Below are 13,614 nucleotides of genomic sequence, written 5' to 3' on the forward strand. Positions count from 1 at the left end.
TCTTCCAAAGGTGGGGGTTTCCCACGGTCGATCTCTTTGCCACCCAGAGCAACAGGAAGTGCCCAATGTTCTGCTCCTTCCAGAAACACAGCCCAGGTTCAATCACAGATGCGTTCCTGCTACCCTGGGGAGACTGCCTCATGTTTGCCTTTCCACCGGTCCCACTCATGCACAAGGTGCTGCTCAAGATACACAGGGATAAAGTGGAGATAATTCTGCTGACCACAGCATGGCCCTGCAACACTGGTATACCACGCTTCTTCTGGACACTCAGATCGTGCTTCCAATCTGATCACTCAGGACCACGGTCGCCTCCGCCACCCAGACTTCCAGTCCCTCCACCTCACGGCCTGGAAGCTTCATGGTTAAACCCCATGAAGCTCCTATGCTAGGAGTCAGTAAGGGAGGTTCTACTTGGCAGCAGGAAACCATCCACCTGGTGGAAGAGTTGCTGGTGGGCCCAGCAACACCCCTCCACACACTGCAGGTGTCCATACCACTCATCCTGGAGTACCTTATACATCTCAAACAGCGAGGCCTAGCAGTGTCATCCATCAAGGTGCACCTAGCTGCTGGGGCCTTCCATCTGGGAGGGTCTGGATGTATTCGCTAACCCCATGGTAAGGCGTTTCCTCAAGGGCCTGGAACATCTATTTTCACAGATTAGACAACCTGTTCCCACATGGGACCTTAACCTGGTCCTCTCCAGGCTAATGGGGCCCTTTTGAACCCTGGCAACTTTTACCCTGCTCTATTTGTTGTGGAAGGTGGCTTTACTGGTCACCACCACATCAGCCAGGCGGGTGTCTGAGTTAAAGGCTCTGACCTCTGACCCACCCTATACGGTCTTCCACAAGGACAAGGTGCAGCTCAGGCATCACCCAGTCTTCATTCCTAGGGTAGTGTCATAATTCTACACTAGTCAAGACATTTTTCTACCTGTCTTCTACCCTAAGCCTCTCACCAGTATCCAAGAGCAGAGGCTGCACTCACTGGATGTTCGGAAATCGCTAGCATTCTACATCGAGCGCACTAGGCCATTCAGGAAGTCGAACCAGCTGTTTGTGGCAGTGGCAGACCGGATGAAAGGACTCCTGGTCTCATCTCAAATAATATCTTTCTGGATCACAGCCTGCATCTGCACATGTTATGAGCTGGCCAAGGTCCCAGCCACAACTCTTATGGCACATTCCACAAGGGCACAAGCCTTGTCAGCTGCATTCCTGGCCCAGGTCCCGATACAAGAGATCTGCAGCGCAGCAGCTTGGTCATCGGTGCATACATTTACCTCTCACTATGCTATCACCCGATACACCAGAGAAGATGCAGAATTCAGCAGGGCGGTACTCCAATCAGTGATTCCTTAACTTTGACTCCACCTCTGGTTTAGGGCTGGGTGTCACCTGATTGGAATCAATGTGAACAAGCACTTGAAAAAGAAAAAACGGTTACTCACCTTCTCATAACTGTTCTTCGAGATGTGTGGGAGCTGACCTTATCTGTGAAAACCAAAACAAAAAAAAAAGCATTGAATACTTCAGCTTTTTCCACATCATCTGTCACTAGGTTGCCTCCCCTATTCATTAAGGGTCCCATACTTTCCCTGACCTTTTTCTTGTTGCTAACATACCTGTAGAAGCCGTTCTTGTTACCCTTCACATCCCTTGCTAGCTGCAATTCCAGTTGTGTTTTGGCCTTCCTGATTACACCCTTGCATGCTTGAGCAATATTTTTATACTTCTCCCTAATCATCTGACCAAGTTTCCTCCTCTTGTAAGCTTCCTTTTTGTGTTTAAGCTCACTGAAGATTTCACTGTTAAGCCAAGATGGTTGCCTGCCATATTTGCTATTCTTTCTCCACATCGGGATGGTTTGTTCCTGCACCCTCAATAAGGCTTCTTTATAATACATCCAGCTTTCCTGGACTCCTTTCCCCCTCATATTAGCCTCCCAGGGGATCCTGCCCATCAGTTCCCTAAGGGAGTCATAGTCTCCCTTTCTGAAGTCCAGGGTCCGTATTTTGCTACTCTCCTTTCTTCCTTGTGTCAGGATACTGAACTCAACCATCTCATGGTTTCTGCTGCCCAGGTTGCCACCCACTTCTACTTCCCCTACCAATTCTTCCCTGTTTGTAAGCAGCAGGGCAAGAGGAGAATGGCCCCTGGTTGGTTCCTCCAATAGTTGCACCAGGAAGTTGTCCCCAACACTCCAAAAACTTCCTGTATTGTCTGTGCACTGCAGTATTGCTCTCCCAGCAGATGTCAGGATGATTGATGCCCCACCATGAGAACCAGGGCCTGTGTTCTGGAAACTTCAGTTAATTGTCTGAAGAAAGCCTCATCTACCTCATCCTCCTGGTCTGGTGGTCCATAGCACACGCCCACGACATCACCCTTGTTGCTCTCAACCGGCTTTTCTCCAGTTTGATACTGGAACTCTGAGCAATCATACTGCTCTCTTACATACAGTGCAACTCCTCCACCTTTCCTCTCCTGCCTGTCCTTCCTGAACAGTTTATACCCATCCATGACAATGCTCCAGTCACGTGAGCTACCCCATCAAGTCTCTGTTATTCCAATCACACCATAGTTCTTTGACTGTGCCAGGACTTCCAATTCTTCCTGCTTGTTTCCCAGGCTGCTTACGTTCGTGTATATGCACCTAAGATAACTAGCTGATTGCCCTACTTTCTCAGTATGAATCAGGAGCCCCCCCCCATTGCACCCTCCCCATGTTTCCTCCTGGTATCCCACTTCCCCACTTACCTCGGGGCTTAGGTCACCGTCCCCCCGGTGAACCTAGTTTGAAGCTCTCCTCACTACGTTAGCAAGCCTGCCTGCGAAGATGCTCTTCCCTCTCTTCGTTAGGTGGATCCCATCTCTTCCTAGCAATCCTTCTTCCCGGAACAACATCCCATGGTCGAAGAATCCAAAGCCCTCTCTCTGACCCCACCTGCATAACCACGCATTTACCTCCACACTTTGACAGTCCCTACTTGGGCCTTTTCCTTCAACAGGGAGTAAGGACGAAAACACGACTTGCGCCTCACACTCCTTTATCCTTCTTCCCAGAGCCACATAGTCTGCAGTGACCCGCTCAAGGTCATTCCTGGCAGTGTCATTGGTGCCCACATGGAGGAAGGGGTAGCGGTCCAAGGGCTTGATCAGTCTCGGCAGACACTCCGTCACATTCTGAATTCTAGCTCCGGGCAAGCAGCACATTTCTCAAGTTTCTCAGACTGGTCGGCACATGAATGACTCTGTCCCCCTTGGGAGGCAACCCCCAACCACCACCCATCTCCTCCTCTTGGGAATGGTGGTCATGGAACCCCATCCGTAGGACAGTGCATCTCATACCTTCTGGTCAATGGGGTCTCCTTCTGATCCCTTCCCTCAGATGGCTCTTCCAAATAATTCTCCGCAGTAGTACCTGTGCAGAGAGCCTGAAAACGATCAGTCACCTTTGGTAACAGTCACTTTTGGTAAATAATAATAGTGGTTATTATTCCTTCTAGGCAGAAATCAAAAAATGTCCAATAGAGCAGGGTTCACATATGAAAAACAAGAACCTTTAAAAAAGGAAAATCTATTATTCCTGAAGTACTGAGCTATAGTGTAGTACTGAAAAAAATATTTATTCTGGCTAAAAGTGAAAACTATTGCAAAAGTACATTGTATGGCTGAAAGTGGGGTGGAAAAAGTGAAATGGAATTTACAATGTTCCAGTGAAATGAAAAGTGGCTTTTTAAAGGCAATATTTAATATTTAAATCAGACTGCCACTGGCTAGTTGAAATTGGTATCTTTTTGATTCTGTATGAATTTTTATTTAGCTTTCTGAATAGTGGGAACCATAATTAATTTAAAATGCAGAAAACTGCTAGCTATGTTTGCATGACTTAAATTATTTCTGGCAGGGTTTTCAAAATAAAAGACTTTTGTAGAGCCTGTTCTAACAACAATGCTAATTTGTTTCCATCCAGTTCTGAGATCTGTTCTAGAAGTATTCCTATATATGGTATTCTTGTGCAAAGAAGCATTTCTCACCAAGTTTATTTTCCAACATGGCTAACCAGACTTTCTGGCCAGGACCCTTCAGAGTGCTCAAGGTGTTTGGTTCCTTTGTCTCCTCAAGTGAAGGATGCCAAAATGCCTTTTTCTCTCTGTTTAGAGCTTCTGAAAATTCATTGACTATGCTTCAAGAGGCAGGAAGGTTTCCTGTGGGTGTAGTCTCTATCCCCCATCAAGATTAAGTGGTCATCTTTCCCCACCTGCCTTCCTGATGGCTTTGTTTACCTTGCATATAAATATGCTTTTCTTTGTCTTTGGTCTCACCTTGCCCAACTTACATCAGAGACACATTCAAGCAAATGGAATCACATTCCTTTGTCTGAAATAGGCATGGCTTAGGCACTGCTTGCCAAATACATTTTCAGAACATATCTATAAAGTCCTTTGTGGGTTTACCGTACATACAGCAGCAAGAATATTAATGATCAGTAAGTAATTAGTTTTCCAGTGATATGTTACATGCCACCTTTTCGGAATATAACATGACAAAAGTGTGCCAGCTGGCTTTGGGATGATCTTAGGGTCACGCTCGTCCAAGCCCTGCCTCCCCATGTACACTGCTATTTTTAGCACTATAGAGTTCCACTCCTGGAGCCCTCCCTCTGCTGCAGGGAAAGACTCCCAGAGAGGGGGATGGGCCAGGCAGGAAATCCGATTTGAAAAGACTAATTTAATGGACACTCTGTTCTGACTGGAGAAAAGCAGGAGGAATTCCCTTTCCAGTGTTTTCCAGGTCAGATGTTAGGGGAGACTGGAATTTTGGATGGAGAAAGTATACTACAAGAAAGCAACACTTGTCCCTCACAACAGCAAGCACATTTTACACAAATCCACTGTTACCAGTCATGATGGCCAAGATTTTTAAAAGCAAAAAGTGATTTTAGGTGCCTCTATTTGTGGGTGCCCAACTAGAGATAGCTTACAGGCATCGGATTTTCAGAGGGTGGGTGCTCAGTGCTTTCTGAAAATCAAGCTCCTTTAAGCAATCACAAGCCAAGCACCGTAAAGTTGAGGCACTCAGAATCACTGATCACATCTCAAACTCTTGGTCAAATTGCATTCACTGTTTTATTAGAGTGTAATCAAGATGGCAGTGAAAACCTTATGCAAGTACAAACTTTATCAGTTCTGGATTTTGTGACACAATGAAACATTCTTTCTTTCTAAAATATCTTTTTGAAGACATGCACACTGTAGATATAATAAAGGTACAATAGTTTTGTGGCATTTTTAGTTTGTTAATATGGTGTGGCAGAAATTGAAAAATATTTTATTTTCAAGTGGCCGTTAAATCTGTGTGTGATTTCTCAGTGACTGCAGTGCAAGCTATGGTGGAGGGCAGAAGGGAGCAACTCTACTTATGGGATGCTCATGTCTATGCCAGATGCTGTCTATTTCAGACATCTGTAATGTCAGTTTAATGGGCACAGTCCAATAAAATTCAGCTTGAATTTCTCTTTTACGCTAACGTTATAAGCTTTTAACAGCTGTCCTAAGCAGAACATTTTACCTTAACAGATATGCTAGACACACTAACATGAGCCATAAAATGGTGATGCCACTTCCTACAGCAGTTCTAAAAGAAGAACTGAGGTCCAAAAAATAGAAAACAAGAGAAGATACAGTGGTCTGGTCTGTCTGGTATCAAAAATAGCCGTGTTTAGGTATATTGTGCTGTAACTACCAGTAAACTACCAGTACCATCCCACTCTGAAACTAAAGAGCCAAAACATATTAAGTAAAAAAAAAAAATGTAAGGATGAATGCATAAATTATTCAAAACATTTTGTCCTCCAATACTACTTTGGGTACATTTTTTAAAAGATCTAGTGGTGAAAAATCTGTCCCTATTGAGGTCAGTTGCAAACTCCGACTTCAAGAGGGCCAAGATTTTACCTAGGACTTCTAAGTATCCTGACAATCAGATACGATTCAGTTAAGAGAAAATGAAACATTTTAAATTTCTTCTCCTTTTTCTCCCTGCATTTGGTTTAGATTTTGACAGTTTGCCTCCTGCACACTATAAGGAGACCATGAACACTATCCTTTTGTGGATCCAGCAGTCAGAGACCAAACTCTCCATACCTCAGGTTATTGTCACTGAATATGAGATCATGGAGCAGAGACTCAGGGAGCTAAAGGTAAGTGTACAGACTGTGAAAAAAGCCTTCTGATTGAAAAACACAAGCGGATGGAACTTCTGTTGGCCTAAATCATCATAATTCCATTGAAGTCAATGGAGCTATGACTATTTACAGCAGCTGAGGATTTAGCCCAAAGGCTACGGGTCGGGGGAGCTACTTACTGATATTGAAAAGGCTTCTGAATGTTGTTGAAAAAAGCACCAAGGTTGGTATTTGTGAGTTGAAACAAATACTTAAGGTACTAAACAATTTAGGAGAATAGCTTTTGCATCTCCCTACGAGAAACAAAATGTTCTCAGAGATATTTACAGCATGTAGGCATTCAGCTCGTAATGAATGTTTTCATGTATGCATTAGAAACTAGTGTTATGAAAAATACAGAACATTTACTTCTTTCCATCCCAATCTGCAACTCCTGTCAAATTTCCAAGCAGAGACAGATGTGGGATGAGCTTTGCCAGTGGGCATAAAGCTTCTCTGCATGTGGAGTTTTAGTATTGTTTTATTATCTGATGGCTAAAGAGCATTTTGCTGATCCAATGCCAATGAAAATAGAGAAATGCAAAGCAGAAAATATCTGGTCTCCATGCTGATCAATATACTGATCAATATACTGATCAATCCTTGAAGGTAAGTGTATGGTAATCATTGGGGCCATAATAAATTATTTAATGGATTATACAATGTCTCAATGAATTTAATTATCCATGTATTTATACCATTAAAATTAGCAACTGAATGTGTTTCTAATCAGCTGTTTTCTGAATAAGATTAAACTTTTCTTAGGTCATGGTGAAGTGTGTAATTCTTTTCTTTGAAATTATTACAAGAATTGTTCAGCTATTTGCTCTATAATATTTTACTGCTTCAAGGGGGGAAAGTGTTCAAAATAGCTCAGTATGTTCCAAGTGAAAATTAATATAATGTTAATTTTTCATGTCACAGGCTTTGCAAAGCTCTCTACAGGAGCAACAAAATGGCCTAAACTATCTTAGCACAACTGTGGAAGAGATGTCCAGGAAAGCCCCTGCAGAGCTCAGCCAGAAATATCGATCTGAAATTGAGGGGATCCTTAGCCGCTGGAAGAAGTTATCAGCTCAGCTGGTAGACCGTTGCCAAAAACTTGAGGACCTGATGACTAAGCTCCAGCAGTTTCAGGTTATTAGGGGTTATCCCTCTTTCTCACACACATACACACCCATCCATCTTCTGGTGTCCAGTGACATAACAATGTTTATATATGTGTGCATTTTTATATATTTCTGCAAAAGTTATTTCTTGAAGTAAAACAAGATAGAAGGGAGGAGTCTCAAGTCAATCCATGTGTGAGATTCTTGTATTGCAATGGGTATTTGAATCAGAATAAAGGCACTTTAAAAATTCTAAACCTTTGACAGGTATTAAGGTGTTGATTGACTGATGCAATGATGATCCATTTGATAGATTGTTATAAGAGTGAAATCCTCACCCCACTAAAATCAATGGAAGCTTTGGTATTGACTTCAATGAGTCCAGGATTTCACCCAGAATTCTTACCGTTTGCCTGTTTTCGCTTGTCTTGAAAACAATGAGAAAACTCCTATTGATTTCAGTGAGAATAAAGTCAGGCCCCCATCACTGTAATCCTTCTAACACTTTCCATGCAACTCTAACCATCTTGATTTCAATGGATTACTTTTGTTGTCATTATCACTGTTACTTCTATTGTGGTAGAAACTATGAGAGGTCACTAATCAAAGATCAGGATCCCATTGTACTACACACATAGGTAAAATTATTTATATACAAATGTGCAGGAGTAGAGCCCTAGATTGTTTTCTCATGGCAGAGATCTTATGTAGACACTAGTTGGCAAGTCATGTTGGTGCTCACCAAATGAACAACAAGATTGGGGGAAACCTGGACAAACAAATATTGTAATATGTCATTCATGTCTCAATTTTTAATATATTTCTGTTCCATTTGTATATAATCCTAAAGCACAATTTTCAAATTGATTCTGATTAACCAGGCACCAAAATTCTTAAAGTATTCTGCAGAAGTATCTTTACATTTTTATTCTATCCTCCTTCCATGTAAACGATCACTTAAGTACTCATAAAGGACAAGGGAATGAAAGTAACCCTGAAGCCTTTTTCAAGGTTGACCAGCACAATGTGAGTTGTTACATACAGTGCTCCATTTACAATATATGAATATTTCAGTCCCTGTCCTTGGTTTGTTTCAAGTAGAATTTGATTGTTGCTTTTGTGTTATGGATTATAGCAAAATAGGATTTTTTGAGTGAGTTGAGACCACAGTTTCCTATTTAATCCAATACGATCCAATCATATGATCAAGAATAAATGTTCCGTTAGCAGGGTCATGGTTGGTCTTGTATCCCTGTTTCTGCAAAGAAAAACCCAGTAGCAAAATAACAAAACATTCATTCATCTGATTCTCTTTGACCATACGGGAGTTTTGACCACAAAAAAAAATATCATCATTAGGTAATGAACAATTTAAGAACTAGTCTTCTCCAGAAGACCCCAACAATCCTAAATTTGGTTTAATTGGTAGCACTTTGATTCCGAAAATAATGAATTTGGCTGTCATAGCAAGACTTGGGTTTGTGTTCATTGCTAATATAATGAAATATTGGGAAGTACGCTGTTTCAGGTACTATCCTTTCCTTAAGAAATTTAAATTGGCTTTTTATTCACAACTGCTGGGTTTCTGGGTAGAAGTTTAGGAAGATACCATTGCCATTTTCAAAAAGACAAACCTCGGTTTCTTAAATAGCACTTCATCTCTCAGTAAAACACTTAGTTTTTGGCAATATAATGTGCACGATTTCTGAGCATGGATCACTGCACAACAAGTGTACAATTCATATAAAATTCATTGCTTGTATATCCCTCTAGTATACTTTGAGTGTTTAGTTAGCTTTGGTAACGTCTTAGCTATTGCTTCCTAATGGAGTGTATCTTAGAGGTATATGTTCAAATCACTACTGATAGCAGATAAAGCATATATTCATTTCAGAATGTGATCCATTTATTTGATCTTCACTGTTTTTGAAAAGTAATCACTGTATCCTGGGTTAACAAAAGGAAATCTTCAAATTGGTCCTTTTCTCTTTAATGAAAAATGTTTAATACATGCATGTTAAAATACTAAAATCTCATAATAAAATATGATTCTGGATTACTTTTACTCCTTAACAACAAAAGTACAGAAGAAATCACTTCATTCACTCTTTTGGTAATTTTGGTATTCATCACTTTTGTATCATTAATTTTTATCGATTCAATTGATTTTGCAAAGTAGCCTGGTGCTATAAAAATGACCAGCTGGTGCATTTTCTTTATGGGTTACCTGATACGTATTTTTGAGCAAATTTGGGGCACAATATTATTTAAATGAGAACTGACTGCTTTAAAAATATAATAATTGAATTATTATATTGTGTATAATGCTGAATGTGCATTTTACAGATGTAGGTAAAGCAATACTTTGAAGAAAAAAGTGATACTATTTGAGTGTTAATTTAGCAGCTCATCATTTGTATAACTTGATGATGCTCCTCCTTAGCTGACACATTATCCCTTTAATAAAGGCTAACATAAGCTTCTCACTGACTCCCAAAGGCTAAGCATTAGGTTTTAGAATTAGCGTTCAAATGTGGTTGGATCAGGGGATAGGGAATCAGGATTCCTGGTACTGGTTGATTATGTGACATTCAGAAACCCACTTAGAGTATGTCTACACTGAAGCTAGGAGTGTGCCTCCCTTTGCAAGTAGTCAGACACATGCTAACTCTGCTTGAGCTAGAAAGCTAAAAATATTAATGTAACCAGGGGTAGCATAGATGGTGGGTTGGGCTAGCCACCTAAGTATGTACCTAGGGGGTCTGGGCCAGTTTGTACTCAGGTGGCTAGCCCAAACTGTAACCTATGCTAGCCCAGGCTACACTACTATTTTTAGTGTGCTAGCTTGAGCAGAGCTAGTGCATGTCTGTCTACTCATTCAGCGAAGCGTGCTTCCAGCTGCAGTGTAGACCTGCTCTGTATCGATCTCTGCTGCAGTTAACCTTAGAGTAAACATAGTACTACTTCCTTATTTTGCAAGGGGCAGTTTTTCTACATGGTGGCCTCTTAGTTAGTGAAATAAGATGGTAGTTTCGTATGCTTTTTTAATAATTGTGTAAAAGGAAACTTAAAGTGATGGTGAGCCGCAATTAAAGGACAATTTTAAATAGTTGGAGACCCTTAGAAGTGGTGATATATAAGTGAAAGGTGGTATTCTCATTATTCTTCTTGCTGTTTTCAAAAGAGGAGGGAAAGGGTTTTTGTATTCTTACCATTAACAAATCAGAGAAACAAAATCCAAACTGTTTATTCCTGAAAACAAGAAATGCTGAGACTAAAATGATCAAAATGCAGGCCAAATGGGGAAAGGCAATCCCCCCCAAAATTTATTTGCTTGTTTGCATTGCTCAAAGTGCTGTGACCTCTTCGTAATTTTAGAATTATATTGTGATGAAGTTTAGTGATAGTGCCATAGTGATAGTGCCATGATGAATTCTATTATCACTAGTCAGTGCTTGTAGCATACAATAGAATGTTGTTTTTAACAAACAGAATGACACTAAAACCCTGAAGAAATGGATGGCTGAAGTGGATGCTTTTCTGAAGGAAGAATGGCCTGCCCTTGGTGACTCAGAAGCGCTGGAAAAACAGCTTGAACAATGTACAGTAAGTAGTCCTTGTGTACTGGATTCTTTGTGTGTATTTGGCTGGGTGAGTGCTTAGAAGAAGAATCAACCCAAACTTTAGCCTAACTAGAAATAAATTTAAAACTGAATCTCTTGGTTTTGAAGAAAATACTGAAAAAAAAAAAAGGGAAGTTGAACATACAAAGGGAGTAACACGATGCTGTAATACTGTATCCTTGTGGTATGTCCAGACTGGACAAAACAAGAAAGTTTGAAACATTGTGAGTTCCTTGGAGCAGGGGCCTCCCTTCTTAAGTATTTGAAAATGTACCCGGCACTTGAATGAGTTCTACTGCAAATAATAATCATAATATGGTGAGCGCACACTTTGCCCCCAAGATATCATCTTTTTTTCTTGTTGACATTTTGTGGTAGTTTCTCATTTCAGGGAAGCAGGGGGCACAAAGTTGAGAGCCAGATTTGTATCTCTTAGACTGGTATAAATTCAATGCAATTCCACTGGAGTCTATGGGCCTAAATTTGTAGCAAGTGTATAAAAATAACTCCTTCAGAAGTCAAATACTTCATTAAAAAGCTGAAATTCTCATTGTTGTCCAAACATTTCTTCTTCTCACCATCTCCATCATTTGAGAAGCTTTGCTGTCCTTCATGGCATTCTAGTGATCTTTGATTAAATGTTCAGACTCAGACCAAATCTTGTCACTTCTCAGTTTATAACAGTTCTGCAATCTGTTCCTTCCTCTTCCATTTCTATTCTTCACTCCCACTTCCAAAGCCTTTGTTCATACCATGATCCCTTCTCAAGTCTCCCTTCTTTAAGCTATCCAATATTCAGCAGCTGAAATTACCTTTTTCCTCTTCTGTTATGACGGTGTCACCCCCCTTTGATGTCTCTTTTCTGGCTTTTTGTCTCTTTCTGCATAAAGTTCAATCTGCTCATTCTGGCATTTAAGTTTCTGCCTGAGTCTCCTGTCATGCTCAACTCACTACCTTTGCTCTAACCTTTTCCCTCCCTTTCCTTCCTTCTACTTTTGCCTTCATGCCTGTTTTCACATTGCTCCCTTCACTTGGCTCACTGCCCTTCTTAAAAGGATGAAACATCCTTGTTTTCTTTCTTCAAATGCCTCCTCAAAACCTATTTCCTTTCCCTTGTTGCCACTAGTGACTTTCTTTCCTATGCAGTCTATTCCTCACTTATCCTACCAGAGCCTGTAATTAAAAATGATCAGAATGTATATGATTTGATTCCTGTACATGACTCAGTTTTTGTTTGTTTTAAACATAATCCCCTCTTTCACTTTACTTTTGTTGTACTTGTGCTTTGTTCAATTTAGATTGTACAGTTTTGGGGAGCAGGCTCTGATACCAGACACCTCTGTGTTCTTGGGGAACCAGGGTGCAGTATCCAGCCTGACACATGAAAGACGCCCCCCCCCCCCCCCCCCCCCCCCCCCGCCAGCCTCTGCTTAAACCAAAACCCATCAGAGGAAGAAAACTTGCAGAAAGCAGTGAAGGGCGTTGGGAGACACACCTAGACCCCTCCTGACAAGGGTGACAAGATTAAGACTTCTCCATTAGCATACAGAATGGAGAGCAGAGACAACTCCCCTAGCCTCATATGCATGAAAGATGGGACAGGAAGACATCTCAATTTACATAAAGAATGGAGAACAGAGAACCAAACTGAATTCTGGGACCAGAAAAAGCAGGGAAGCACTGCATCATGGGAATCTCTGCTCCAGATGCTAATGAACCTATGTCTGCACACACCCAGCTCAGCAATTATCAGACCAATTCTAGTAATGAATCCTTAATTGACATCCAAATACTGAAGCAGCCTAGTTGCATTGTGAGCTCCCTGGAAGAAAACACCCCCCATAGCCAAGAGTGATCAGCTCCTATTGTCTAGTCTAAAGAAAACCCTTGAGTCATCAGTTTACCTATAAACAAATCTAGTGTTCTCCCTTGAACCATTGTATTTTCTCTACAAAAATCCCTGCTCACCCCCTAGTCAGGGTTCTGATGCTTAGATCCAAACTATGCATCCGTTCCACTGGAACTCCATCTTCTTCTGACTGATCATGCTGGGGGCTCTGCCTGTCTCCAGCATTCAGGACCCTCTGCTACCACCATCACCTGGGAACCCCGACCAGTTCAAGCCTCATGGAGTGGGTGAGATCCCCCCCCCCTTTCTCTCTGTTTTCCTTTCTATGTTTGGTATTAACCTTTAATAATGTATGTTATGTTGGTTTAGCTCTCCTTGTGTAGTTATCATTAGTATTCAATAAATAACTTTTATGGTTAAGTTGGTTGCTTCTCTCTCTCTTACTGAACTTTACTCTTTTGTGTTTTTAGCTTCCCCCATTCACTCTACAGCAATGCTTCTTTTACCTAAGCTAAAGATCCCTGCAGCACCCAAAATACTGTGGGATTTGCTCATCAAGTAGGTTACTGAGTCCAGAGACATATAAGGGGTCAGCTTGACAGTGCTGATTGACCCGGTCTGCTCAGACTTGCTCTGTTAATGTATGTGTGGGTGTGGGTGTGTTCATCCGGTTCTGGGGCGGGAGTAACCCAGCCCTAGGGACCCTAGGTTAGGGTTACCATATTTCAGCAAGCAAAAAAGAGGACGGGAGGAGCCCCGCCCTAGCCCCGCCCCTGCCCCTCCCACTTCCCGCCCCCCC

At 41.5% G+C, this 13,614-nt stretch overlaps 1 protein-coding gene and 1 long non-coding RNA gene across 11 annotated transcripts in view; one reads left to right on the forward strand and one right to left on the reverse strand.

Annotated features, from left to right (window-relative positions):
• Positions 1-13,614, forward strand: part of DMD (dystrophin) — a 1,855,422-nt gene that overhangs the window by 693,158 nt on the left and 1,148,650 nt on the right. For all 9 annotated transcript variants that reach the window (XM_034754682.1, XM_034754655.1, XM_034754674.1 and 6 more), the window contains 3 exons: positions 6,065-6,210; positions 7,159-7,371; positions 10,836-10,949. In XM_034754682.1, coding sequence (XP_034610573.1) covers positions 6,065-6,210; positions 7,159-7,371; positions 10,836-10,949 — 473 coding nt within the window. The remainder of the gene's footprint in view (positions 1-6,064; positions 6,211-7,158; positions 7,372-10,835; positions 10,950-13,614) is intronic.
• The window catches only part of LOC117868637, a 25,177-nt gene continuing 13,029 nt past the window's right edge, over positions 1,467-13,614 (reverse strand). The window contains exon 3 of one of the 2 annotated variants that reach the window (XR_004643678.1): positions 1,467-1,499. This is a non-coding gene — a long non-coding RNA (uncharacterized LOC117868637). Of the gene's footprint in view, positions 1,500-2,889; positions 3,443-13,614 lie in introns of those variants that run through there. The other variant, XR_004643675.1, reaches the window with a different exon arrangement.

The sequence above is a fragment of the Trachemys scripta genome, chromosome 1 (genome assembly GCF_013100865.1).
Source record: "Trachemys scripta elegans isolate TJP31775 chromosome 1, CAS_Tse_1.0, whole genome shotgun sequence".
In the NCBI taxonomy this organism is placed as follows: Eukaryota; Metazoa; Chordata; order Testudines; family Emydidae; genus Trachemys; species Trachemys scripta.